The sequence below is a fragment of the Mustela nivalis genome (assembly GCF_964662115.1).
Source record: "Mustela nivalis genome assembly, chromosome: 2".
Lineage (NCBI taxonomy): Eukaryota > Metazoa > Chordata > Mammalia > Carnivora > Mustelidae > Mustela > Mustela nivalis.
The window spans coordinates 36,278,288-36,305,215 of NC_139021.1; the positions used below are offsets into that span (position 1 = coordinate 36,278,288).

Sequence of the window (26,928 nt, forward strand, 5' to 3'; positions counted from 1 at the left end):
GAGGCTCGGAAACAACAATTTGTTATATTATTGAGTCACTGAGTGTGAAAGTCTAGAGGCTATCTACGTAGTAGTAATAAGTTAGCAACTAAAAGCAGAGATTTTAGTTTGGGAAAGAAATCAGGTCTAAAGCTATATATATTTGGGTTTCTTCTACAAATAGTTAACTGTTAAATCTCTGGGAATGGACACAGTCTTTTATTCATCTGTTTGTTCATCCTAAATTTAGCATTACACGAAATGCTAGGGATATAGTAACAAAGTAGACCTAATCTGTCTTCATAGACCTTGTGGTCCAGTGGGAGAAACATGCAAGTACAAGGCCCCATCGGAGCATGTATGAATGATCCTGAAGACAAACTGCAGGGGTCAGACTGAGCAAAAAGCAAAAAGAGGATAAGGCTGGAGTGCATAGAGAGCATAGAAGACATAGTGTGAAAGTCCTGTGAAACGGTGTGTGGCATGTGTGAGAAACTGAAAGAATTTGAACTGAGAAGAAAATATAGTTGAACATATAATTTAATGAAGATTTTATTTATTTATTTCTTTGACACACACAGAGAGAGAGATCATAAGTAGGCAGAGAGGCAGGCAGAGTGTGGGGGGAAGCGGGCTGTCCCCCGAGCAGAGAGCCGATGTGGGCCTCGATCCCAGGACCCTGAGATTATGACCTGAGCCAAAGGCAGAGGCTCAATCCACTGAGCCACCCAGGCACTCTAAACAAAGAATTTTAATGAATGCTTTCCTTTAAGGGGAAAGAGAGGAAAAGGAATCACCAAAGGAGTCTAAGAGTGGAAATAGAGAATCAGGAGACACTGTTGAGGTCAAGGAGAGGTAATCAACAATGTAAAAGCTACAAGGAAATGCAATATAGTGAAGATTAAGGAGAGAAACTATTGAACTGGTGTTTGTATGGTTGTTAGTGATCTTGGAGATCAGTTTCATTGACCTGAAAACCAGATTACTGCAGACAGAGAAGTGGGTGAAAAGGGAGTAAGAAGATTTGTAGAGATGGGTAAGAGAGAAGGGTGATAGTTTGTAGGCAAAAGAGCCAAGAAACTTATTTGACAAAGGGAGAGACACCTCACCTGAACAGCTTTGTAGCGTCAGAAAGAAGATGGAATCAGGGGCGCCTGAGTGGCTCAGTGGGTTAAGCCTCTGCCTTCGGCTTGGGTCATGATCTCAGGGTCCTGGGATCGAGCCCCGCATCAGGTTCTCTGTTCAGTGTGGAGCCTGCTTCCCTCCTCTCTCTGTCTCTGCCTCTCTGCCTACTTGTGATCTCTCTCTCTGTCAGATAAGTAAATGAAATCTTAAAAAAAAAAAAAAAAAAAGAGTCTGAGAAGATGGAATCAATGGCAGCATAAATTAAGGACATTGGCACTAAGGAAATAATTGATGTTGCAAGGTTCTGGGGAGGAAGGGAGTCAAGGCCACACATGAAAGGTTTCATCCTCGAAAGGAGTCTTTCTTTGAAACATTGGAGAAAAAAAGTATTTAGAAGGTTCTTGAGAAAGTTGAGGGCATCCATACCAGAGTTTTTCCCAGTTAAGTGGAAGGTCAATCTTCTGAAAGTGAAGAAGTATAAGGAACAGTTGGGAATTTTATGGAGAATGGCAAAGGTTAGAAATGGGGAGATAAGGTTTGATTAGAAATATGCAAAAACTTACCAAGCTTTGTGATCATGGCTGAGGTTCCTCTTTTTCTTCTTTTTAAATCTATGTATAATGAAGCCAGTTGTCATAGTTTTTATTGGGAGCTCAACTTGAGGACAGAGTTGGAAAAATGGATAAATGATTCGGCAGACTCAGAATTGGGCAGAAGATCAAGATGGGAGGAATTAAGGATGTTTTAAGAGTGTACTTGAAATGATGGGCAATCTTCAGACCCAATCACGAAAGAAAGAAAGAGAAACTAGGTGGTGGCCCCATTTATCTGGAAGACAGGAAGAAGCTACAGATTGTGCTGAAGGTAAAGAAAAGCTTGGTGAGAGGTATAAAAGGATGAAGAATAATGTTCAGAGAGAAGAAGTTGTGCCATTAATATAGTAATTGGTAAAGGGAACTGACACTCATTCTGAAGAAAATCATAAAGCAAAATTTCAGAAGGTAAAAGCCCAAACTGATTGGAGATAGTTACAACCTGAATGGCCTTGCTGTGGCGTTGTGAAATGTCCACCAAGGTATAATGATAGACAATATAAATAGCACCTGGAGATTCTCACGAGACTGTGGATAGCAGCAGATCTTGAAAGACAAGAAGAGTGAAGGCAAGACTGGGAGAGAAAGGGAAAAGGATGGATTGGGGTGTCCACCAAAAGCTATCATTTCTATCACTGGTATTCTAGTCACCATTTCAACTTCTTTTGTACATTACCTTCTTCACTGTTACTGTGTTTTTTAAAGCAAAGAAATTGTCCTGATTTCTACACAAAGAGTTTGATATGTGTCACATCAAGTGTTTATTTATACTATACTTTCAGTGGAGCTGACCCAATGATTAAGCGGTTGCTTTATTTTTCCATTAGAAGTTGTTCAACCCCAAATAAAACCTGACCACCAATTTTTAAATGAAGTGATTTGGGGAGTCAAATTTACCCTTCTTTGAGGTAAATTTGAAATTATTAAAGCAAATTTTAGAGACATTCTTACTGTTGTTAATTTGATCATTTTTGTCTTTAGTTTCTTAATTTACCTTAGTATGACATTATTTTAATTTATATATTTAAAAAATCTCCAGCTTAGAAAATCTTTAAGAATAGATTTCAACCTGATACAAACCTAACTTGTTAGACTGGTTAGATTACAAGTTCCAATCAACTGATGAATGGATAGTGCTAATGTGGTATATATTCATGATGGAATATTACTCAGCCATAAAAAAGAATGAAATCTTGCCATCTGCAAAAACATGGATGGAGCTAGAGAGTATTACACTAAGCAAAATAAGTCAGTTAAAGAAAGATAAATACCATATGATTTCACTCATACGTGGAATTTAAGAAAAAACCAAATGAACAAAGGGAAGAAAAAGGAGAGAGAGAGAAACAAACCAAGAAACAGACTCTTAATTATACGGAACAAGCTGATGGTTACCAGAGGCGAGGTGGGTGGGGGGCATGGGTGAGATAGGTGATGGGAATTAAGGAGGGCACGTGTGATGAGCACCAGGTGTTGTATAGGAATGTTGAATCACTATATTATACACCTAAAACCAATATTACACTGTTTGTTAACTAACTGGAATTTAAATTAAAAAAAATTTTTTTTAAAGATTTTATTTATTTATTTGACAGAGAGAAATCACAGTAGGCAGAGAGGCAGGCGGAGAGAGAGAGAGGGAAGCAGGCTCCCTGCTGAGCAGAGAGCCCGATGCGGGACTCGATCCCAGCACCCTGAGATCATGACCTGAGCCGAAGGCAGCGGCTTAACCCACTGAGCCACCCAGGCGCCCCTAAATTAAAAATTTTTTAAAACTAACTCCCAAAGTTAGAAAAAATTGTGTGTGTACAAAGCAAATTTCATTTTAAATATTATATATATAATCATTTGGTATGAACCATCATTTGATGGTTTAATCTCTGCTATTCTGCCTAATGGACTATGTGTCTTTGTCTTAGGGAAGGAAATTTCCAGGCTGCAGATTGCCTAATTAAATAGAACATCCAGAATGTCTCCTAAATATGCCCCTTCTCCCATATTTCACAACACTTAGGAATAAAGAGAGGTTCTCTGCTGCTGTTCAAGACTCATCTTTAAATACTTCAAAATTTTTTAGTAGTTCCATCTACTAATAGCCCCTATCCTAAGTCCCACTAATGCCGCCAAAAGACCTTTTAAGTTCTCTATCTAGAAAGTCAGAATGAATGAATCATGAAATTTCTCTCTCTCTGTTTTGTTTATCATATGAAGCTTTTTTGGCATCTGTACAAATAACCCTTATAGCATATATGCTACAGTGCTTTTTTTTTTTTTTTTTTAGTTTCTTTTCAGCGTAACAGTATTCATTGTTTTTGCACCACACTCAGTGCTCCATGCAATACGTGCCCTCCTTAATACCTACCACCTGGCTCCCTCAACCTCCCATCCCCCACCCCTTCAAAACCCTCAGGTTGTTTTTCAGAGTCCATAGTCTCTCATGGTTCACCTCCCCTTCCAGTTTCCCTCGACTCCCTTCTCCTCTCCATCTCCCCATGTCCTCCATGTTATTTGTTATTCTCCGCAAATAAGTGAAACCATATGATAATTGACTCTCTCTGCTTGACTTATTTCACTCAGCATAATCTCTTCCAGTCCCGTCCATGTTGCTACAAAAGTTGGGAATTCATCCTTTCTGATGGAGGCATAATACTCCATAGTGTATATGGACCACATCTTCCTTATCCATTCATCCATTGAAGGGTATCTTGTTTCTTTCCACAGTTTGGCAACTATGGCCATTGCTGCTATAAACATTGGGGTACAGATGGCCCTTCTTTTCACTAAATCTGTGCTAGAGTGCTTTTTAACTCACCCAGTTCCAATGTCTTTTTTTTTTTTTTAAGAGATTTTATTCATTTATTTGACAGACAGAGATCACAAGTAGGCGGAGAATCAGGCAGAGAGAGAGGAGGAAGCAGGCTCCCTGCTGAGCAGAAAGCCAGATGCAGGGCTCCATCCCAGGACCCTGGGATCATGACCTGAGCTGAAGGCAGAGGATTTAACCCACTGAGCCACCCTAGCGCCCTTCCAATGTCTTTTATGTCTTTTATCTCCATTTTCCCCATGTTATGGAGATAGCCATGTGTTAGAATCCATCATAATTTAGAATAACTTCAGGTTTAAATGTTGGAACTCTGAAATTCCCCTTTCAGACCATCATTTCACTTTAGGACATTAACCTTCCATTCATCCATTTAACATATATTTATTGAGTGAGTGCCACATTATATACTGAACTTTATAAATACTCCCTTTTAACTGCTCTACAGGTCCTTCTCCCTCATCTTCACTCTATTTTTTTTTTTTCAGTAAGCTCTACGTTCAGCGTGGGGCTTGAACTCATAACTCTGGAGGCAAAACACGAGAGACTATTAACTATGTAGTAAATGAACTGAGAGATGCTGGAGAATAGGTGGATGGGGGATGGGCAAAATGGGTGAGAGGGTTAAGGAAGGTACTTGTGATGAGCACTGGGCATTAGATGAAGTGGATGAACCACTAATTCTACTCCTGAAACCAATATTACATTGTATGTTAAATAACTTGAATTTAAATAAAAACTTAAACAAAAAAGAGTCATGGCTATACTGACTGAGCCAGCCAGGTGCCTCATTCACTCTCATTCTTTGAAATTCCTTTCTGCATATTGTTATTACTATCCTGATTCTAACCTCATCTGCTTTCCTCCCTACAGTAAGCTCCCAATATATCATTTCAATTGCATCTTAACCTGCCCTTTCAATCTCAACTTCTCTTTCTTCAACTCTTTTACTATTTCCTCTGACTTCATTATTACTATGCTTTACTATCAGTATTTATTCATCTTTACCTATATATTTATGCATCTGTTGTTCTCTATTCCATCCTGCTCTTACCTTTGTTTCATGTGCATAGCGCAGGTCTGCTGGTGATGAATTGTCTGCTGCTGTTTGTTGATTTATGACATCCTTGTTTTCTTTTCACTTTATAAGGATATTTTTGCTGGGTACAGAATTACAGGTTAGCAGTTATTTTCTCTTGGCACTTTAAAGATTCAAGACTAGAGTCTATACCTGGTCCAGCTCTGATATTAGGGTGTTTTGAGAGCTTAAAGTATTTACAGGGGCTTCCCCGATGGCAGGCCCTGAACTATAGTCCTTGTCCTCTTGGTATTGAGAAACTTCCAAAACTCCCAATTATAGGGAGTCATAAGGACTTTGGCTGTTTTTGTGTGCAAGAGGAGAAGTCACTGAAGAGTTGAACAGAAGAGTGATAGACAAAAGGCCTTCTCTGTTTGCTGTGAAAAGAAAAGACACTAAGAAAGCAAAGAGGAACATTTGAGGACCAGTTAAGAGGCTATTGCAAAAAAGCAAGTGAGAGATGAAGGTGTCATATAATTTCTTATCTGGCCATTGAAATAAGTTCCAAATCTTACTTGAACTGTTTTTCTTTCCTGACACCATAGTAATTTATTTCTAAGATTTATATCCCATGATGTCACTCCTCAGAGAGACCACATTACCTATCTTTAAGTAAAAATTCAAATTCTTCACCAAGGGACAAAAGGTCATATACACGTTCTGGCTTCTGCTTCCCTTTCTAGCATCCCCTCTTATTCTACTTCTTTCCTTTAGCCAGTGGTATCTATTTGGAGCCCAGAATCTCTCCATAGGTCATAAAACTTCTGTAAGCCTTCACGCCTCGCCCATATTTTTCTCCTTAAACCATCCTTCTCATCAACTCCCTTTCCTTGCCTGATTGACTCCAACTCATCTTTAAAGATTCAGCTGAAGGATTAAGAATAAAAGAAACTTATCTTCTCTTGGAAAAGTTTCGGGAATCTTTTCCTTTCCCATTCCAAGACATAAATGAGTCTTTTCTGCGGATTTAGTACAATTCAATAAACATTTATGGCATCTTCTCTCTGCCAAGAACAGTTTTAGGAGTTGGAGAATGACAAAAGAATAAGCTGCAGTATTTGCCCTCAAGGACCTCGTTCTAGAAGAAGATACATAATACATAACTTCATTATAGTGTGGTGTGGATAGCAGTAGAAAATGATTTTGGGAGGAGGGTGTCAGTGAAGGTTTCCTGGAGGAAGAAAAATCCATGTTCATTTTTAAAGAATAAATCAGAGTTTATCAAGCAGACAAGGTGCATGGGGTAAGGTGAATATCCAAGATCAAACAAACAATATATGCAATGGTATGGAATGGCAAAACAACAAGGTTTAGGAAAATAACAGAAGAATTGGTATTTGAGTGTAAATTTTAAAAGGCAATTAATGGGATGTGAGTTTAAAAAGAATGGACAGGCAATCATTGATGATCTTATTTACAATGCATACTTCTATTGTAGTACTTATCATACTGTATTGCAGTGACCTATTTTCATTTCGAGGTCACCACCAGTGGCTCCTTCAAGTAGGTATTGGGTCTTAATCATTAATTGTTGCTTACATAGCAGCTATCCACGTGTCCAAGATGTAATGGATACTCAGTAAATGCTTATGTTGTTAGTGCGGACCCTTTAAAACTTCTAAGAAGATTATTTTACAGAATACTATTATTTGTATTTGGTACAAATCTATCTATCCATCTGTCATCTGTCTATTGCCTGGGTTGAATCTGGACATGATCAGGTCCAAAACTAAGTCAAAAAATAAAATTAAAATTGAATGCAATTAATTAGAGATTGTTAGTAAAACTACATTTAAATCTGATACACAGAGCATGACATATTTGGTATATAATATTTTAAAAATAAAATGTTATTAAATTGCTTCTCAGCTGTAAATGGCTGTCATTTGGAGAAAAGACAAATTAGTAGAATGGAATAGACGTTTATGCAGCTTTTTCTAGGAAGCTTAGAAATTCCACGTGTATCTGTGTATCTTTCCATTCACTCCTACTTCCTTCTCATATCTCTTCCACAGCATTGGACACCAGTTGGAGATATTTTTACAGCAGAAAGAGATACTTGTTACAGTTTTAAGAACTCTGCAGCTCTGTTGGGTAGGGCAGGTAGTCTCTTGTCCTTATCCTAGAAGACTGATAACCAGTTTTTCAGCCCCAGTGATTCTTGCCTCTTGTTTCCAAATGGGCATTTCAAGCCATTTTGGGAGGGAGCAATAATATGTTATAAATATCATGAACATAAGGGGAAAAGGAGACCTATAACCTGAAATCAATCATAATAAAACATAGAAGTAATCTGATAAAAAGTTGGAATATCCAAATGATATACTCTTGAGTAAGAACTACTACAAACTGACTAATTACTACTGAAGAAATAGGAAAAGTAATGAGAATAAACACAGTGCTTTGACTTAAGTAGTTCCATGCATCTTTTCAAGAAAAAGACATCACTTAAGCTTGTTTCCCTTCTCTTACATTTTTTAAATGCCTTTACTGAGGAACCCACTCACCATCATGGCTTCTCCCAATATCCTCTCCTTTCTTTCTCTCCTTTCTCCCTTAGTATCTTTTTGCCACATACATTGCTCCTTCGGCTACTCTTGACATTGGACTCCAACAGGAAAAGAAAAAAGAAATCTATATGAAAATACAGCCACCATTTGAAGACCTTTTTGACACGGCAGAAGAATATATCCTCCTCCTCCTTCTTGAGCCCTGGACAAAGATGGTAAAATTCGACCAGGCTGCTTTTGGAAAGGTATTGTGGCACTAAGAAATGGCAGGTGACCATTCAGGTTTACTACAAAACTGAGAATAAGCAATGTTATTAACTCATAAGAGAAAAACGGAAAAAGAGAAAAACTGGAAAAGATCTCATATGGGCCAGGGACTCAGAGTTAAGATTTGGCAGGCTCAAAATTGGAGCAGCGAAAGTATTTATTAACTTCATTTTTTGCCAGTTTCTCAATTGTCTTCTAACAAAAGACTAAAATCTTTGTCATTTTTAGTTCTCTGTACAGTTATGTCGGCAGAGAGAAATCTGAGGTTTGGTTTCCTGCGAACCAACAAAATCTGCCGTGATAATGTCCTGGCTTTGTCCCTTTTCGCCATTTCTCAGCAGTGGCCTTCATTTAGATTAATGGAAAAATCCCATTTAATTTTCTCCTGGATGAGTTATGGTAAATATGACACCCATGGAAAATAGAAATGTTCCGTATATATTGTGGGAAACACATTCTGTAACTTCAGTATTGCTATTTGAAGGCACTCCAAATGTTCATTATATTGGGCTGTTTGATTGGATACGAGTTTCAACACAACTTTTTTAATTCCAAAAGAGGTCATTTTAAGTCTCAGTGCCTGAATGTTTTCACTATTCTTATTGAGGGGTGGAGGAAATTTCTTTCAGTATTTATTTTGAACCACAGATTTGAACCATTCCTGGGCATTTTTTCCCTATGAAGTTAACGCATGGACCCTGTACATCAGGTCCCTCTCAGTGGAACTCTGCTGTCTTCATATTGCTGTTCTTTGTTCCTCTCTCCTCAACCACTTCTTAGTCTTGTCTTCTACCAGAAAGAATAGCTTAGGTAAACTAAGATAAAATTAATACCAAAACACCCTGGATAGAATTACCTTATTGGACTGTGATTGAACAACTCTCAGGGCTTACTAAATTCAGTGATGAAAATTAAATTTTCCATCCTAAATTCTCTTTGTCCTCAAAAATTAGCATCCCAACTTTTCTGCTACAAAAATACATCTATTACACTAGAAAAGTTAGGCTATTGTATGAGATTTTTAAAAAAATTCTCTCCAGTCATTATTTTAAATATAATGCATGGCATAACCTGAGATAGGGTCCTGAGATGTTAAAAAAAAAAAAAAAAAAAAGATTTAGAATTACAACTAACTTCCCTAAACCAAAAAGTTTTGGCTTTGGTGATGACTCTTATAAAATGTGTGGAAAAATGATACACTCTTTTTAACAGGAAACTAGAAACTTCCTTAAATTCAACCCAGAGGACTTCTCTTAAAGTCCAGTTGACTTGGTTATGTAGACTTGCTCCCAAAAAGGATAATTAAGGAGACTACCAAAGCTAGTTATTAAATGTAGAAAGTTCTGAGTCCACTAAACTGATTTTTCCCTGGAATCGAGAAATTGAGAATGAGCTTGTTTTCGTGGCTGTCTAAAACAGTGCAAAACCTGCTCTGCAGGCGGAGATGTACAATGAGATTAATCTGATAAATGACTCTTTCTTGCTACAGCAAAAAACCTTAGGTCACAGAGTATTACAAATGGAGTGCAGTCATTGCTTGTACTACTGTGGATTATTTGATTATTAACACTAGCAATGCCTGTCTTTGTGACCCTTACCCTGTTGTAATGAGTAGAAAACAGAAATGTGACCCAACATGTGTGCAGTGTTTGTTAGTTCGCATGGGGTGTTCAGAAAGGAGGAATGATCTCTGGTGTCACTATATCATTACGTAGAAATATTTTATCACATGCATGCAAAGTAAGAATTTGTAGTTAATATTTTTATGTTTGTCTTGCTGCTTTTGCCGCCAAACCAGTTTATTTTATTGGCAAATGTATTCATTTTTGAGCCCACTGTTATTGGCAAATTTTGCATTCTTTCCCCACTTTTTCATAATGTACATTCTATTGATGTTACGAGCTTTATTATTATTTTATTAGGTGGAGCTGATAGAAGAAACTCGACAGTTAGATTCCACATACTTCAGAAAGCTACAGGCTTTGCATAAGGAGACATTTTCCAAGAAAACTGAGGTAAGACAGCTCTCTACTTAGAAAAATCAACTTTTTATCCTGGAGAGGATTACCGCTGTATATATTGGCATGGGGCAGAGGGATCATATATTGAGAAGATCATATCCTGATAAAGTAGGGGATAGGCAGTTTCATTCCTCTGCTACTTCTTTGTCTAGGATGCTGCGTTTGACAGGTATCACTTTATACTGACACATTAAACAACAGAGCCCAAAGAACAAAGCAGATGCAGTAATGTAGGGGAGCCAAGCCACTTGCCTGACTTAGTTAAAAGCCTTCAAGCCGCATTATTCCTTCGAATGTTTCTGGTTATTTTCTGTATGGCAACTGTTCTATTCATTGTCAATTCAAAAAAAGAGTTAAATTGAGTTTTCCAAACAGAAAGGGAACTGTCTTGTGACAGCAATAGGCAAAACAATAAAGGAAAAAATATGGAAGGGATCTGGGGGAGTCCGTAAAAAGATCATAGGATAAACTAGGATAGTAACGTGTTATTTTGATTTATAAATTTGCAAATTTGGGATTAGCTACATAAACCATGGTAGAACCTGAAAGTCATAAAATGAAATTTGTATATCTACATAAAAGTGAGAGTTCATATTCACATTTATCAACATGGAAAATGCCCAGGACATATTATTATATAAAGATAATGGGGGTGGGGTCTGGGTGGCTCAGTGGGTTAAAGCCTCTGCCTTCGGCTCAGGTCATGATCCCAGGGTCCTGAGATCAGGACCTGCATCGGGTTCTCTGCTCATGGGAAGCCTGCTTCATGCTCCCTCTCTCTGCCTGCCTCTCTGCCTACTTATGATCTCCTCTGTCAAATAAATAAATAAAATCTTTTTTAAAAATATGGGGAACAAAAAATACTGGTATCATATAATCCTATTTATGTAAAATTATATTTATGTATTTCTCCATGTATACATATATGCAAAGAGAGGTATCTGGAAAGGTATTCACCAAAATGTTGAAGACCATTAGCTCTGAGTGATAAGGTTTAACTGATTTTTTTTTTTTCAGGAGATAGTTTTACTTTCTCCTCTGTGCCTATCTCAATTTTTTTTTTTTTAAGATTTTTTTACGTACTTTATTTGACAGAGAGAGAGCACAAGTAGGCAGAGAGAGAGGCAGGCAGAGACAGAGGGGGAAGCAGGCTCCCTGCTGAGCAGAAAGCCCGATGCGGGGCTCGATCCCAGGACACCGAGACCATGACCTGAGCCGAAGGTAGCGGCCTAATCCACAGGCGCCACCCCCCCATCTCAAATTTTTATTGTTTTACAATAAAATTTTACACAAACAGTAAAGGTTTTTTTTAAGCTTTTATTTGTCAGAGAGAGAGAGAGAGCACAAGCAGAGGAAGTGGCAGGCAGAGGGAGAGGGAGAAGCAGACTCCCCACTGAGCAAGGAGCCCGATTCCAGGACCCTGGGATCATGATCTGAGCTGAAGTCAGACACCTAACAGATTCAGCCAGGTGTCCCAGGAGAGTTTTTTAAATGTAACCTTCATGAGGGACACCTGGTGGGCTCAGATGGTTAAATGTAATCTTCATGATAGTTGCCTTTTTAACACAGAAATTTTTTATTTGAGAAACTACTTATTAGTATCTTGGAAAGACTACATAAAAATCCAAAAAAGTAGCACATTTTGTTGCATTTTAAACTTAATGAAAATGTTCATAAAATTGTGTTTTACGTTTGTGTTTTAACCTTATGAACTGAAATGTAGTTAGTTGTATTTTAGGTTGTTTTTAAAAATTTATGAACTAAAATGTGTAATTCTCCCCATAATCCTTTTCCACACTGGAAATTGATTTTTTAAATATTGGTATTCTCTCTTGTGGTCTGATGCTTTTCAAACACAAATAGAGGGGCGAATTAATTATATAAGGAATTCCTTTTGAAGGAAAGGAAGGGTTTTTCAAAGAGTAAGCTTCTCTAGCTCTTTGCCCTTAAATAGAACTTATAAACTGCAGAACATCAGGTCTTAAAATGCCTAAACATTAACTTTTATATGAAGAAGTTTACATGTAAAGAATGTGCTATTGGAAAACTATGTTGCCTTATTCTAACTTTCAAAATTGCTGTATATAAAAGAACATTTTATGTTCATAATACATTGTTAAGAAAAAGAACGAAGTTACAAAACCATACATAGTTGTTCAGTCCTATCTTGGCTTTTAATAAACTACATGTGTGTACCCAAAAAAGACTAGAAGATTTGTATTTTAAAATGTTAGCGGTCGTTGTCTCTGAGAGGGATAGTAAGTAGAATGTATGTTTTTTGTTTTCTTATTACAAAAGATATATTACTCTTGTACTAACAAAAATAAGAAAATTAAATATTTTATAAGCAAATATATGGTAAATATTTGCTAAGTGTTCCTAAAAAGAAGCAAATGGAACAGCAAGGATCAGAACAGAAGTTGAGAGGAGTTAGAGCCAGATTCTAGATTCTAGATTCCTCACCTACTCCTACCATTGCATTGTTAGATGGTGTTGGCCTAATTGTTCATTTTTATTTCAACTTCCCTTTCTAGATTTGGAAAATAATTTGCTGTATTTAAGAGATTTTTTTAATGAAAAATTTTATTTCACTAGGACACTGCTGGTGAAATTGGAACTGGTATTTCACGGCTTCCCGAGGCCTCTAAAAAACCAGAATACTGGAATAATGTTCCTGAAGAATATAAGCACTTTAATTTTAATGACCTGCTTAACAACAAACTGGAGTTTGAACATTTCCGCCAGTTTCTTGAGGCTCATTCTTCAAGGTAAGGAACATAAGCATTTTAAAAATGTATTTCTCCCTTAAAGCATCATTTTCTAAGCTACTTATGCTTTTAAGCTACTTATTTTGATCGAACATATCATAAAAGTGATTTGGTGCAAGATTTCACCATGACAGTAAAAAGTAATGAGCATACCTCTCTGAAATCTGTATGGGTAACTTTTTGTTGGGGAGTGCATTTTGATAAGAGCAACCTCCCAAATGTTATTTCACGTCGTCAAATAAGATTTGTTAGTAGTTTTTAGCATTGGCTAAATAAAAACACCAATGTGTTTTATTCTTTTGCTTTTCTACTCTTTCTTTTGCATTTTTCTAGACAGCTGCTTTAATTAGTATTTCTAAAAAGTATCTCCCTTATATTTTTCTAAACTGTTGAAATTATTACTATAATACTTGTAATTTTTATTAGCTAATACATCAATGAAATACTAGTTTTGCACAGAATCTTGGAAACTTATGACATATTTATCTAATGTAAACTGAAATATTGATCATATATTTTTCCAATAATTTTCTCCCAAGTTAGCAGAAAAAGTTTAGACCTGGGAGCCAAATTTCACATATATAGTTTCCCTTCTTATTGATGGGAATTGTGAATTTAGCATATTGCCAAATACAGATGCAGTAGATGGAAATTTTCCCATATTTGATATCAACAATATAAGTCCAGCATTGATGGAGGAACTCTGAGACCCTGTCAATAACAGTAGCAGATTCTTTTCTGATCCCAGCACTCCTGTGTTCATTCATATATTTAGCCAGGATTAGACATATCATTGGTGGGTTAGTAGCATTCAGAGAAAAAAATTAAAAAGGCCTGTACTTTGTTTTTGTTTTCATTTTAGTATGGACCTTATGTGCTGGACGGACATTGAACAGTTCAGAAGAATAGTTTATGGAGACCAAAAGCAAAGGGAAGAAAAATCTATATATATTAAAAACAAATACCTTAATAAAAAATATTTCTTTGGCCCCCAAAGTCCAGCTTCTCCATATCAGCAGGACCAGGTATTAATATGTAAACATATATTCTTTGGTGAAGTATGAAAACCAGTAATTTTTTAAAATTTAAATTCAGTTATTTAACGTATAGTATATTATTAGTTTCAGAGGTAGAGTTCAGTGATTCCTCAGTCTTATATAACACTCAGTGCTCATTACATCACGTGCCCTCCTAAATGTCCATCACCCAGTGACCCCATCCCCCTAGCCCGCTTCCCTCCAGCAACCTTCAGTTTATTGCTTATGATTTAAGAGTCTCTTCTGGTTTGTCTCACTCTCTGTTTTCGTCTTATTTCTCCCTCCCTTCCCCTGTGATCCTGTTTTGTCTCTTAAATTCCACATATCACTGAGATCATATGATAATTGTCTTTCTCTGTAACTTATTTTGCTTATCGTAATATCCTCTAGTTCCATCCACGTCATTCCAAAAGGAAAGATGTCAGTTTTTCGATAGTTGAGCAGTATTCTGTTGTATTTATACGCCACATCTTCTGTATCCATTCACTGTTGGTGGACATCTGGGCTCTTTCTATAGTTTGGCTATTGTGGACATTGATGCTATGAACACTGGAGTTCATGTGCCCCTTCAGATCACTACGTTTGTATCTTTAGGGTAAATACCCAGTAGGGCAATTGCTGGGTTGTATAGTAGCTCTATTTCCAACTTTTTGAGGAATCTCCGAATGGTTTTCCCGAGTGGCAGCACCAGCTTGCATTCCCACCGATAGTGTAGGAGGGTTCCTCTTTCTCATCCTCACCAACATCTGCTGTTTCCTCACTTGTTAATTTTAGCCATTCTGACTGGTGTGAAGTCATTGTGGTTGAAAACCAGTAATTTATTTCTTTTTGTCAACAACTTGAAAGTCATCTATTTTGTCCTTTGCTTTTATGATTTATGTTAGATACTTTGAAGATCTTAACTTTTCTAAGTTATTTCTAAGTATCTACAAATTAAATGCCTTTAAAATTCACTCCAGTATAGTATAATAATGTTATTTTTAAAGTAATTTATAGAATAAAAATAGCTTTTATTCATCCATTCATCCATTCATTCAGCAAATATGAATGCCTGTGATATATGGTGTCATTATTTACTATAATATTACTGTCATTATTGCTATTTGTCATTATTACACTATGTCATTATTTACACTGTGTCATTATTTATGACAAAAAGGCCAGATGAGAATTCAGCAGTGCGACTGAATGTTCATGTAACACTTTGATCACATGAAATATGGTTCAATTTTTATGCTTTTGAAATGTAAAGAATTAAGTGTTATAATGAATTTGAAGTTTGCTAGTACCACATTACTACCTGGAGATCAAATGTTTGATATTTTTATTTTGGTAGTTTAAAAGGATACCTATTTTAATGGTGTACTTCCAAAAAATCCAAGTTTCAGATTCATGCTAAATTCAGTAAGTTAAAGGAAAATTCAGACGTGTTCATAAGTAGGGCATACCACATTAAAAAGCTAGATCTTCCAGGGGTAAAATAAGCAATACTTTTTGGGAATAAGAAGGAGAAGGAATTCTGGAATTAAGCAACCTTGACAAAATGCCTTGCCATTAGTTCCCTGAGATCCAAATCTGGGCTGTATTAGCAAAAGTATTGGGTATCTCAATAAGCACAAGTATGAAATAAACACATGGAAGGCATTTGTTTTCTGTTTGGCTTGTGCTACATTGTATGAGGGTTCCTGGTATCTGATGCTACTGTGTGAACCTTCCATACTAGAACATGCTGAGAACTTCAAATTCAGTAGAAAAAGTGATTCATTGCTATCACAGCAAATGACTGTGTTTACTCCAGAGAGTGTCCTCAGTGACCTTTCTTCCTCATCTCTGGCCTTACTTTTATTTTTGTTTAAGTATTTTATACTTAGGGATATTCATATCACATTACATTCCATATAGATCTTGCTAGTTCTAATTTCAGCTGGGTGGCCAAGTTTGCATTTTGATCAGCAAAGCAGTCTTTTCCTCTTTTTCTTTTTTCTTCCTTTTTTATATTAAAAAAATCAGTATTATTAAAGGATGGCTATGAGGGTTTCTCATCTGTTTTTATGCAAAACAATTATTTTATTAGTAAGATTAGGAAGGAGGTAGTTTTTCCAGTGAGGGACCCAGAAGTTTTGAATGGTGTGTGCACAGAAACAGGCAGAAAACAGAGATTTATAGCAGGAAATAGTCATCTGTGGCTTGTTGAAGCTGAGACTTCTACAGAAGGAAGATCTTGGCCACCAAGAAATTATGTTTTGTAAAAGGTGTCACTGTGCAGGTCAGAGATTCTTCTCTGTATACCCTGGTCTCTCTCTACTTCTACTGCTTCTGTTTTCTTCTTCAGAGTTGTTGCGGCAGCCTTGCATTGCTAGGACCATCCTCATCCCACCATGTCCAACACAACATTTGTTTGTGCCTATTTAGAATTTATGAGTCAAGGTTGTCTCCTAAGTAAATCATGCCCCATTTTCCTCATACACAAAAGAAAACGCTTTCTCCAACTAGTCAACTTCCAGAATCACAGATTCATAGAATCTTAGACCTGGACGAGCCTTTAGAGAACACATAGACTAACAATTCCCCTCATTTCATAGTTGAAGATGCCGAGGCTGTGGAGGAAAAAAAATGGCATTGCTTGTAGTCACACAGGATAAAAACCCAACTCCTGTGTTCTCTGAAACATATCACGAGCAAAATCAGACATCAAAAAAAAAAAAAAAATCACACAACCCACAATTGTCTGTTTGATGTTATAGGGGAGTTCTAGATTTTGACCATCCACAATAGAGCCAGGAGATATCTTTCAGCAAATGACAGTTGTGCTACCTAACGCGTGCTTGGGAAACGATTTGGGAGTAGATGGATAAATGAATGACTATTAGTGTTTCTTCACTAAAACAGGAGTTTGCAGTTTTTTTGTTTCCTTTGTATTTTCTTAGATAATGAATCTAAGTGGTGGCTGGGGAAGGATGCTCCATGAGCAGCTTGATGCCTCTGTCCTGCTTGAAGTTCAGAAGCACGTCCTCAATAAGCTGGAAAACGTGTGGCTGCCATTGTTTCTTGCAAGTGAACAGTTTGCAGCACGCCAAAAGATAAAGGTATATCAGTTAGTGGAATATTTGCATAGCAATAGGCAGTACCTCTTAAAACATCACATGTATCTACCCGTGGACCCAGCCATTGAACTTTTATGGTGTTAAGAGCATGGAGTCAGCCTTCCCAAGGTTTTGCCTCAACCCTGCCATGTGTTAACTGTTCACTTTCAAGGTTTTTTGTTAGTTTTTTTGTAAGTATATTTCATTCATTCATTCATTTACACTTTACGTAATCTCTATACTCAACATGGGGCTTGAACACATGACCCCAAGAGTCTCACGCTCTACTTGACTGAGCCAGCCAGGTCCCCCAACAGCTTTTAAGTTTTATAACCTTAGTTTCCTCATTTGAAAAATAACTGGGGTTAATAAGAGTAATTGCTTCCTAAGATAATTGTGAAGATGAAATGAAAGAAGGTATGTGTAGTTTCTTAGCGTGGTACCTTGCACACAACGACGATTCAAATAGTACTTATTAATCTAGGTGTTATTTTTATATTGTTATGAAGTCTTCATATAAACGGGCAAGGACAAACAAGGGGGAATAGTTAAATGCTTTATGATAATTCTGTGCTATGAAGATTTCTATATAAAATGGGGTTATGAGATTAAAATATAAAAGTGAGATTTCCACAGGCACTGATATGAAAGATTATTTCTTGAGGGAAACAAGCAGATGCAGAATAGCATGTAGACGATAATCCTTTTACATGTTCTTATATCTCTGTATCGATTTATGTATTTATTTTTCTATCTATCTGTATTTGTGTTTATGAAAAAAAGTCTAGAAGTAACTGCCTCCTGGGGATAGGAAGAATTTTTACTTTGTGAAATGGGGTGTTTTTTGTTTTTGTTTGGTTTTTGCTTTGTTTGCACTTTATAAAAAGTTTGTGTTACTTTGATAATTTAAAATGTCATTGTCACACCAAACACAGGCAAACCTGATCTTTACAAAAATAACATAAAGGGACAGAAGGTGAAATTTTGGGCTCTAGTATGCAAAAGTACATGCCATTAGTGTTGATCAGGAAGAATCTAAAAGAACTGTCCTCTATATTCATCAGAAACTTTGAGACTTACTTATGTGGAAATAATCCTTAGTCTTAAGAGCACCTTAAATTATGGAAAACAGCACAGCTGGGAAAAATAGAATTTATAGTCTGAAGAAGAGCTGAATTGTTTTAGGTAAAAATTTCCTGGAAATAAGCTTTGAGGCAACTCAAATCTCCTCATTTCCTTTCTTTAGGCTTTGGCTTACTAATATTATTTACCACGTTTTTTCACTATGTTGACCACAATAACTTTTTTGTAACTTATAACCGTTTCCTGACTGACTTCGCGTTCTTTGGGTGGCAAACAACATAAACCGATTCTGGCAACCTTCAGCCAAGGAGAAAGAGAATTTGTTATAAAATGGTGCTAGAACATCTCACACACTGAGGGGAAGTGTTGACACCCAAGCTCTAGAAAGGCCAGGGGCTGGGACAGCCCTAGACATCCAGCAGAAGTTCCTGGATCTTCTCTCTAGCTGTGGCTATAAAAAAGCAGCACCTATGATCCAGTAGTGGTCTCTCTAGGTCAGTTCCTATCTACCTGCTGTGGACAGGGAGGTAGTTTCACATAGCCCAGATTTTGCAGGAGTGGTTCCCAAGGGAAGATAGAACATATAGGCAATAACCTCCAGAAATATCCACTATATTTCCTCCCTGTGTTGAATAACTTCTGTGCTTTTCTAAAATTAGTTGTGGCTAGAAAATAGCACAAAAATCTGGGAAATCCTAATTATATCTCCCGCTTCAATTTCCAGGGGACCCAAAGTGACCTGTTATCCACATTTGGGGCAACACACTTAGATATTATTAGCTTAATTTTGCAGACGGGGAAACTGTTCAGAGAATTTGAGTGACTTGCCAGGCACCTAGGGAGAGCTTCCCTTTCTAAGTCTGGTCTTTTTTCTCCAAAACTGCATTATGTCTTATCCATGCTGACCTTTACCTCACTTTTAAAAGCTGATAAATTAGGGGCACCTGGGTGGTGCAGTCATTTGGGCGGCCAACTGTTGGTTTCCACTCAGGCTGTGTTCTCAGGATGGTGGGAATGAGCCCTACGTGGGGCTCTGTGGTCAGCATGGTGTCTGCTTGAGAGTTTCTCTCTCTCTCTCTCTCCCTCTGCCCTTCACCCCATTAGTGTGCACTCTCTTAAAGAAAGAAATAAATATTTTTAAAAAATAAAATAAAAGCTATTAAATTAGTAAATGACATAAAAAAGTGTAAACATTCTGAATAATTGGGATAAAATAATTGGTTTTGCTTTCAGGTACAGATGAAGGACATAGCCGAAGAGCTCTTGTTACAGAAGCATGAAAGGAAGATCGGGGTCTGGAAGGCAAGTAGTTTGTTATAGTCTTCCTCTTGCTCCCTCCACTCCGTCAAAGTATTGTTTTTTTCCTCCCCTACTTGTTCAAGGATCCTCATTGTAGGCACTGCTTTCTAAGCCACTGACTGTTTAATTGGCTGATGGAATCTGGGGGAGAGGGTGATTCTGCCAGAGCCCTCTTCTTAAAGCCCTCTCAACCTGCTAAACCCTAGAATTGTGCTTTAAATATTGGACTTTAAATATACACTTTAGTTTATTTTGCTAGTGGTGGATTTATTGAGGCAAGCTGTTCATTTTAACATATGGTAAACTTATTGATTACTGAGCGTGAATTGCACAAAAAGAATAGTTATGCAACAGAATGAGCAAATTAAATTATCTTGCATTATACTCTGTTGAAAGTTACATTTTGGCTTTAAAAGGATTAAAAACTATCATTTTATAATAGGATACCTAACTAGAAATTGCCTATTTTTCTTCTTAACAAGCATGATAAACACAGTCTTCCTTTTGAGCCTATAAATTTATATGTATTCATCCTTCTACAGATCATTCTGGAATGTCAGACTAGACCCGGGTGACCCCCTACATACATAAAATTTTATTTGACTATTAGAGGATTGTATGTATCTGTTAGGGTGCTCTTTTTCTATATTTTCCTCTTGAAAGGAAATAAACCATTCTTATGCTTGTCTTTTGCTATATTTTTGTTGAAGTGTTAAGGAAGCTGGGCTTACATTTCATTTATTGTGCATTATATATTATGTTATTTTCTGTTGTGTTGTGTTACTCAGTTTTGTATATTAAGAAGTAGGTCTTCAAACATTATTTGCTGAGTGCATTTTAAATAAACATCCCAGTCTAATACATAGTTGTTCCTATTTATAGGGCTGTAATTTTAATACAGAACGTATGGTGAGGGCTTAACTTTTTGACCAGAGAATATGTGCCTCACTAAAACATGTTAGCTATCTAATCACTTTATCTGGGTTAAGGCACTGCTGAACACCTCAACTGCCTAGTATTGCCTTCCCTCTTCAGTTTTCAATTCAAATGTTATCCTCAAGACCCTTCTGCAAAGCTTTTGCTCCTCTGGGCAGAATGAGTTACTCCTTTTGTGTTCCCGTAGTGCTTTGTACATAACTTTCTTCAACACTTATGCTGATAGTTACACATGATTTGTTTCAGGAAATTTATTTTATGCATTGTCAGTAATGGATATTTATCATGTGTTTTGACTGAGAGTTACTGTAGTTCCTAAATTTACTTAAAACATTGCCTTTGGAATGCTGCTTCTTTGCATGATTGTAGACTAAACTCAGATTTGGGGAACTTCAATAAAATTTATCCAGTAAAAAAAAAATGTTTATTCAGTAAAGTCTATGTCTTATGTTTTTTAATCTGAGAGGCTAAAGAGGGATGGATATGTGATCTAAAATGGTCAAAACTTAGAAAGTAGACATCTTGTATTTCAAAACTGTGAAGATACAAACTAAGTAATACTTGTAAGCATTACTAACACACCATAGGTCCATCTGGCTTTTTTGTTATATAAAGTAAATCCTCAGTCAGAAGAAGCTTCTTACTAAAAATAATGTAGTAATGATTTTTCTTCTTGTTATCAAGTATTAATAACAGTTTTTATTAAAATAATATGAAGATGTCTCACCTAAAAATATGATTTGTTTTCTAGTTAGAAGCTCCACAGCAAATTTTCTGTTTAAATTAACAGGATTAATTGGTAATTCTTTTTTGTAAAATTTAGAAAAAATATCTTAAATGTTCTAGTGGTCTTATTTTTTAAAAGGCAAGTGAGTGGGGCACCTGGGTGGTTCAGCGGGTTAAAGCCTCTGCCTTCAGCCCAGGTCATGATCTCGGGGTCCCGGGATTGAGCCCTGCATCGGGCTCTCTGCTCAGTGCAGAGCCTGCTTCTTTCTCTCTCTCTCTTTCTGCCTGCCTCTCTGCCTACTTGTGTTCTCTGTCAAATAAATAAATAAAATCTTAAAAAAAAAAAAGGCAAGTGAGTTATATTTAATATATAATATGATACATGTATAATAATATGTAGTTTTAAAATACATAATAATGTAACAATATGTAATCATAAAATTATGGCTGCATTTTTCTGTTTAGGTACAGAATTCACACAATGCATTAAAATGTAGTTTTTCACCATAGTCCCAAACTGTAATGATTCTTAACATTCTTAAACAATGTGGTTATATGTTCTGAATCATCCAATCATTTCTTTTTCTCTCTACCTCTTTAAAAATTGAACAAGATCAAATAAAACTCATGCATACAGAGAACCAGAAGGGTGGTTCCCAGAGGAGAACAAGGAGTCAAGAGGTTTCAGTTCTAGTTATGAAATAAGTAGGTCTTGGGGATATACTTTTATAGGATGGTGACTAGCGTCAATAACATTGTATTTCATTGCATATTTGAGAGTTACTAAAGGTAAATCTTAAATGCTATATTCATAAACAGAAATGTTCTGTATCATTGTATGAAGACTGATAGTAACTACTTATTGTGGTAAACATTTGGCAGCATATATAAATATTGAATCATTATGTTGTATAGCTGAGACTAATATAATGTTACATGTCAATTATACCTCAATAAAAATATTCACAAATGAAAAAAAATGATGCCATAAAAATATGAAGGAGACAAAAGAGAGAAGAACAGAGAGGTAGAAGTTGCCAAATTCTGTTGTATCCATGCCATAAATTCCAACAGCCCAAAATAAAGGAAGTTAAAGTTGGTAATTTTTAACCTAATAAATGACCTTATTATTACTTTTTAGAATACAGCTAATTATCTGTATTATCTACTTTGGACAGCCTGTGGAGAGTAAGTGGATATCTTCATCTTGTGAAATCATTGCATTTCGTAAAGCATTATTGAATCCAATTACTGCAAGACAGTTTCAACGGTTTGTGGCACTAAAAGGAGATTTATTGGAAAATGATGTACTCTTTTGGCAAGAAGTACAAAAATATAAGGTATCATATTAGAAACTTGAGAAAACCACCTTTTTGTGTGTGTGTGTGTGGAGAAAATGTCTTAACACATCAGATTCTTACCTGTGACTCCATAGACAAGATTTTTATGAGATACCCCAATTGTTTCATCTTCAGACCAATATGTAAATATTAAGGTGTTTATTGTTCTATGTTAGGCACATTTCTTATTATACAGTGAAAAGTGAGAGTGAGCCCTGAAATGATAGAATTAGATTTTTCAACATAGTCACATATATTACATATTCACATATATTATGATTTAATGAGAACCTTCCTGAAAAGAATTTTAACTATATTTTTGCCTATCACTCCTCTATAAATGGACCATACATATTTTTTCCTGAGGACATCCATATTTGTACTTTAACCAAGATCTCTTTACCGGAATTCCTCCCAACTATATTGTCAGAAATGGTAATCAAAGATAGACAATTATAGATAAATAAACCAACAGAGATGAGAAAAGCTTTTGTATTAGGAAGAATGGCCAAATTTTTAACAAAACAATTAATTCAGGGGCGCCTGGGTGGCTCAGTGGGTTAAGCCACTGCCTTCTGCTCAGATCATGATCTCAGGGTCCTGGGATCTAGCCCCGCATCGGGCTCTCTGCTCAGCAGGGAGCCTGCTTCCTCCTCTCTCTCTGCCTGCCTCTCTGCCTGCTTGTCATCTCTCTCTGTCAAATAAAATAAATAAAATCTTTAAAAAAAAAAACAATTAATTCAAAGAACAAGTTTAGGTGCAAAGGTAGTTTATTTTTAGGTTTAAGTTTAAGTGTTTATTGAACCATATTGCATCTTTGCATTGAAGAAAGGAAAAAACTTTCTAGATATTATAATCTAGACTTGAATATGGGAATGTTATCTAGAAATACCTAAGAGTAGGCATCCAGACTCTGCTTCATGCTCCCACAGGGAGCAGATTCATTTCTGGATGAGCAGCCTATTTATCCCATTATAAAGGTACAGAATAAAAATAAAACCAGAAGTTAAGATGATAATACTTTCAATTCGTCTATACTCTAAGTATGAATTATGCAATACTAATATTCTGCGGCATTTTTATTCTATATAGTTACTAATTGCTTGATAAAATCTATTTTCAAACTCTCTCCAACTTACCATGAAACTATTTTTTATTTTTTTCTGTTATGAGCAATTTTTGTACTATTCTCACCTTAGAAATTTTCTCAGAAAAAAAAATGTTTTGAGATAAAATTTTTCAAAATCTGTCGCAGGTAAGCAATATTAAAAATTTTTTTGAGAATTAAGAAGGAGGTAGAGTCTGTTTTTCAGAATAGGTAGTAATATGAATGGGCAGAATTATTTTTAAGCTGCTATGAATATGAGTAAGCCCAACCCACTAGGATAAGATGTAATGCAATAATCCTTGCACGAAAGACATTTAAAAACACCCATTCTGAGAAACAAACTGATGGTTTTAGAGGGGAGGGAAGTGGGGGGTTGGGTGAGCCTGGTGGTGGGTATTAAGGAGGGCACATATTGCATGGAGCACTGGGTATGGTGCATAAATAGTGAATCTTGGAACACTGAAAAAATAAAATTAAATAAATAAATAAGTAAATAAAGTAAAAAAAAAAAGAACCACCCATTCATTCAAAGTCAATCCTTAGTTGTGCAACTGTTTTCTCCTTCAAGGCTGCCCTTGGTCTTCATTTAAAAATCTTCTCTGTGGTATAGAATGGAGGACATATAATTCTAGGTAACTAGTCAAAATCTTGCTATAGGAGGGAATTTGCTCATTCAACTAGCATTTATTAAGTAACTTTTGTGCCAGCTATTAGGCTAGATCATATGAATAAAAATGTGAATGCAGCACCTCGCCCTCCCTCAAGGAGGGAGACACCCATGAAAACAAATATCATGAAATAATATTGATTATGATCCATGTTCTAACTAGATACAGTTTTGGCACCGAGGCGGGAATGATGCAGAGAGGGTTGTAGGTCAGGGAATTCTCGGCAGGGATAACATTTGAATTGGGTCTTGAGAGAGTTTGCTAGGTAGAAAGCATTCTACCTGGTATGGTGAAATCTTACTGAGCTCACTTTGATATGGGTTACTCTTATTAAATGTTTACTATCTGCCAGATACTGTTTTAATTCTTTTCATGTAACAGCAAATTTATTCTTCAGAAGAATACTATTAGGTCAAAGTTGTTATTCTTGCCATTTTACAGATCAAGAAGCTAAGGCATGGAAGGGTTAAGAAACTTCTAACATCATGTAGTTAATGAAGTGGTAAGCTGGAATTTGAACCAAGGCATTCAGTTGCTAAAGCTCATGCCCTTAAACACTAAGTTATGTTCCACCCTCCCCCCCGCAGCTGTGATTATGGTAATATGCCAAGAAATTGAGATCTAGATTCTTCCCAAATTTTCACAATTCAGAACAGTGTTTGATTAACCTGTTTAAATTGTTTAAACTGAGACCTTAATGATAGGTAAAAGGTTCACTAGGCTGATGAGATAGTAGGGCAGAACAATTAGAAAAAAAAAGTTCAATTCTGATTTTTATCCCTTCACCCTCAAAATAAAAACTCCAAAAATTTGTTTTTATTTCACAAGACATATTCCATAATTATAAATCAGGCTCACCAAACAATTATATATGATATCTTATGAGTAATGGAAAACAATACACTCTTGGTAACATATGAAACATATGTGGTATAAATAGGCATTTTCTGAGGGTATGCTAAATTGAGTAAAAAAGGCTAACTTTTGTCTTAATGTAACATTCGTATCAAGCTTGTTTCATATATAACTTATTCCAAATTATTTGCAAGATTTTGTATGGCCAGCACTCAATTTTTCTTTCTTTTGTATTGTCATAAGATAACTATAACAATACCCATCACACAGTGAGTAATTAATAAGTGTTAGCTCATTTCCTGCCTGGAATGACAAGTTCCAAATGTGTTTGCTTCCTAGCAATTTAGAGAACAATGTCTTTGACAGAGCAATGGCATAATTCAAACTAAGCTACCTCTTTATTTTAAAAAATGATAGCCCCACAACTGTGACATAAAAGTGGCTCTTTTTTAAAGTATGATCACTAGTTTTAAGGAGGATAATTTAATGGGTTAACTATAAGCGTGCAAATACTAAGAGATACATAATGACATACCTGTCATGGCCAGCATCCTGGTTTTGTTGCCTTTTTGTGCCTGTCACCTTGGAGTAGAAGCAGTTCTGGTTGGAAAAGCTTTTGCATCCAGCCCGTTGAGCTAGGTGCCTCTTTTCAGCGCTTGCCTAGGACCCTATGTAGGCCTCTACTCTAGCACTTCCTAGCTAGCTCAGATTGAAATAATGTGTTCTCTTGCTTCTCCTCCAGGAAGATTGAGCCTTTAAAGGGCAGGTTCTGTCATGGGGCTCAACTGGTAGACAGCAGGCATTCCATATAAATTCATTCAATGAGTGAAAATAGACATTGAAGCTGTTCCTTCTCCTGGCCGTAGAAGCACTCCAGATCAAGTGAAACATGTTTATACAGGGTATATGCACCAAAGGGTTAGGTTCCTCAAACCCAAGAGAAATAGAAGATATGGTGTTTGGTTTTTTTTTTTTTTTTTTTAAGATAGCCTTCACATGTTCTAGTGCCCTCTTGACCTGCAGCTAAGCAGTATATATTACTAAAAGATATGTTGGCACAATTCTATAAAGTATTCTAGGAATGCATTAATGATATATTGTTCTATCTTATCTCCTTACTCAGGACTTGTGCCATTCGCATTGTGATGAGTCCATCATTCATAAGAAGATCATGACTATTATCCACTGCTTTATTAATTCTAGTATTCCACCGGCTTTACAAATTGACATTCCAGTAGAGCAAGCCCAGAAGATTATTGAACACAGGAAGGAGTTAGGACCATATGTGTTTAGAGAGGCACAGGTAAGAGATGAGGGTATGCAGCTATATATATATATATATATATATATATATACAGCTAAGCTTATTTTAAAATAGATGAACAATCTAGATATCCTTTTAAGGCTTTTGCATTATTCATATTTGACAAGGTTCCAACCTTCCTAATACTGGGGTTTATTCTATTTAATTAAAAAATTTTCGGGGGTGCCTGGGTCGCTAAGTGTCAGGCTCTGCATTTTGGCTCAGGTTATGATCTCAGGATCCTGAGGTTGAGCCCTGTGTTGAGTCCATTTCAGCTTCTGTGCTCAGCAAGAAGTCTGCTTGAGATTCACACTCTCTGTCTGCCCAC

General features: G+C 36.4%; 1 protein-coding gene across 5 annotated transcripts in view; it reads left to right on the top strand.

Moving 5' to 3' along the window:
• RGS22 (regulator of G protein signaling 22) overlaps nt 1–26,928 on the top strand; it is a 117,024-nt gene that overhangs the window by 79,458 nt on the left and 10,638 nt on the right. For all 5 annotated transcript variants that reach the window (XM_082722779.1, XM_082722780.1, XM_082722778.1 and 2 more), the window contains 8 exons: nt 8,157–8,351; nt 10,296–10,388; nt 12,990–13,162; nt 14,025–14,187; nt 17,127–17,285; nt 19,599–19,667; nt 22,505–22,666; nt 26,421–26,600. In XM_082722779.1, coding sequence (XP_082578905.1) covers nt 8,157–8,351; nt 10,296–10,388; nt 12,990–13,162; nt 14,025–14,187; nt 17,127–17,285; nt 19,599–19,667; nt 22,505–22,666; nt 26,421–26,600 — 1,194 coding nt within the window. The remainder of the gene's footprint in view (nt 1–8,156; nt 8,352–10,295; nt 10,389–12,989; nt 13,163–14,024; nt 14,188–17,126; nt 17,286–19,598; nt 19,668–22,504; nt 22,667–26,420; nt 26,601–26,928) is intronic.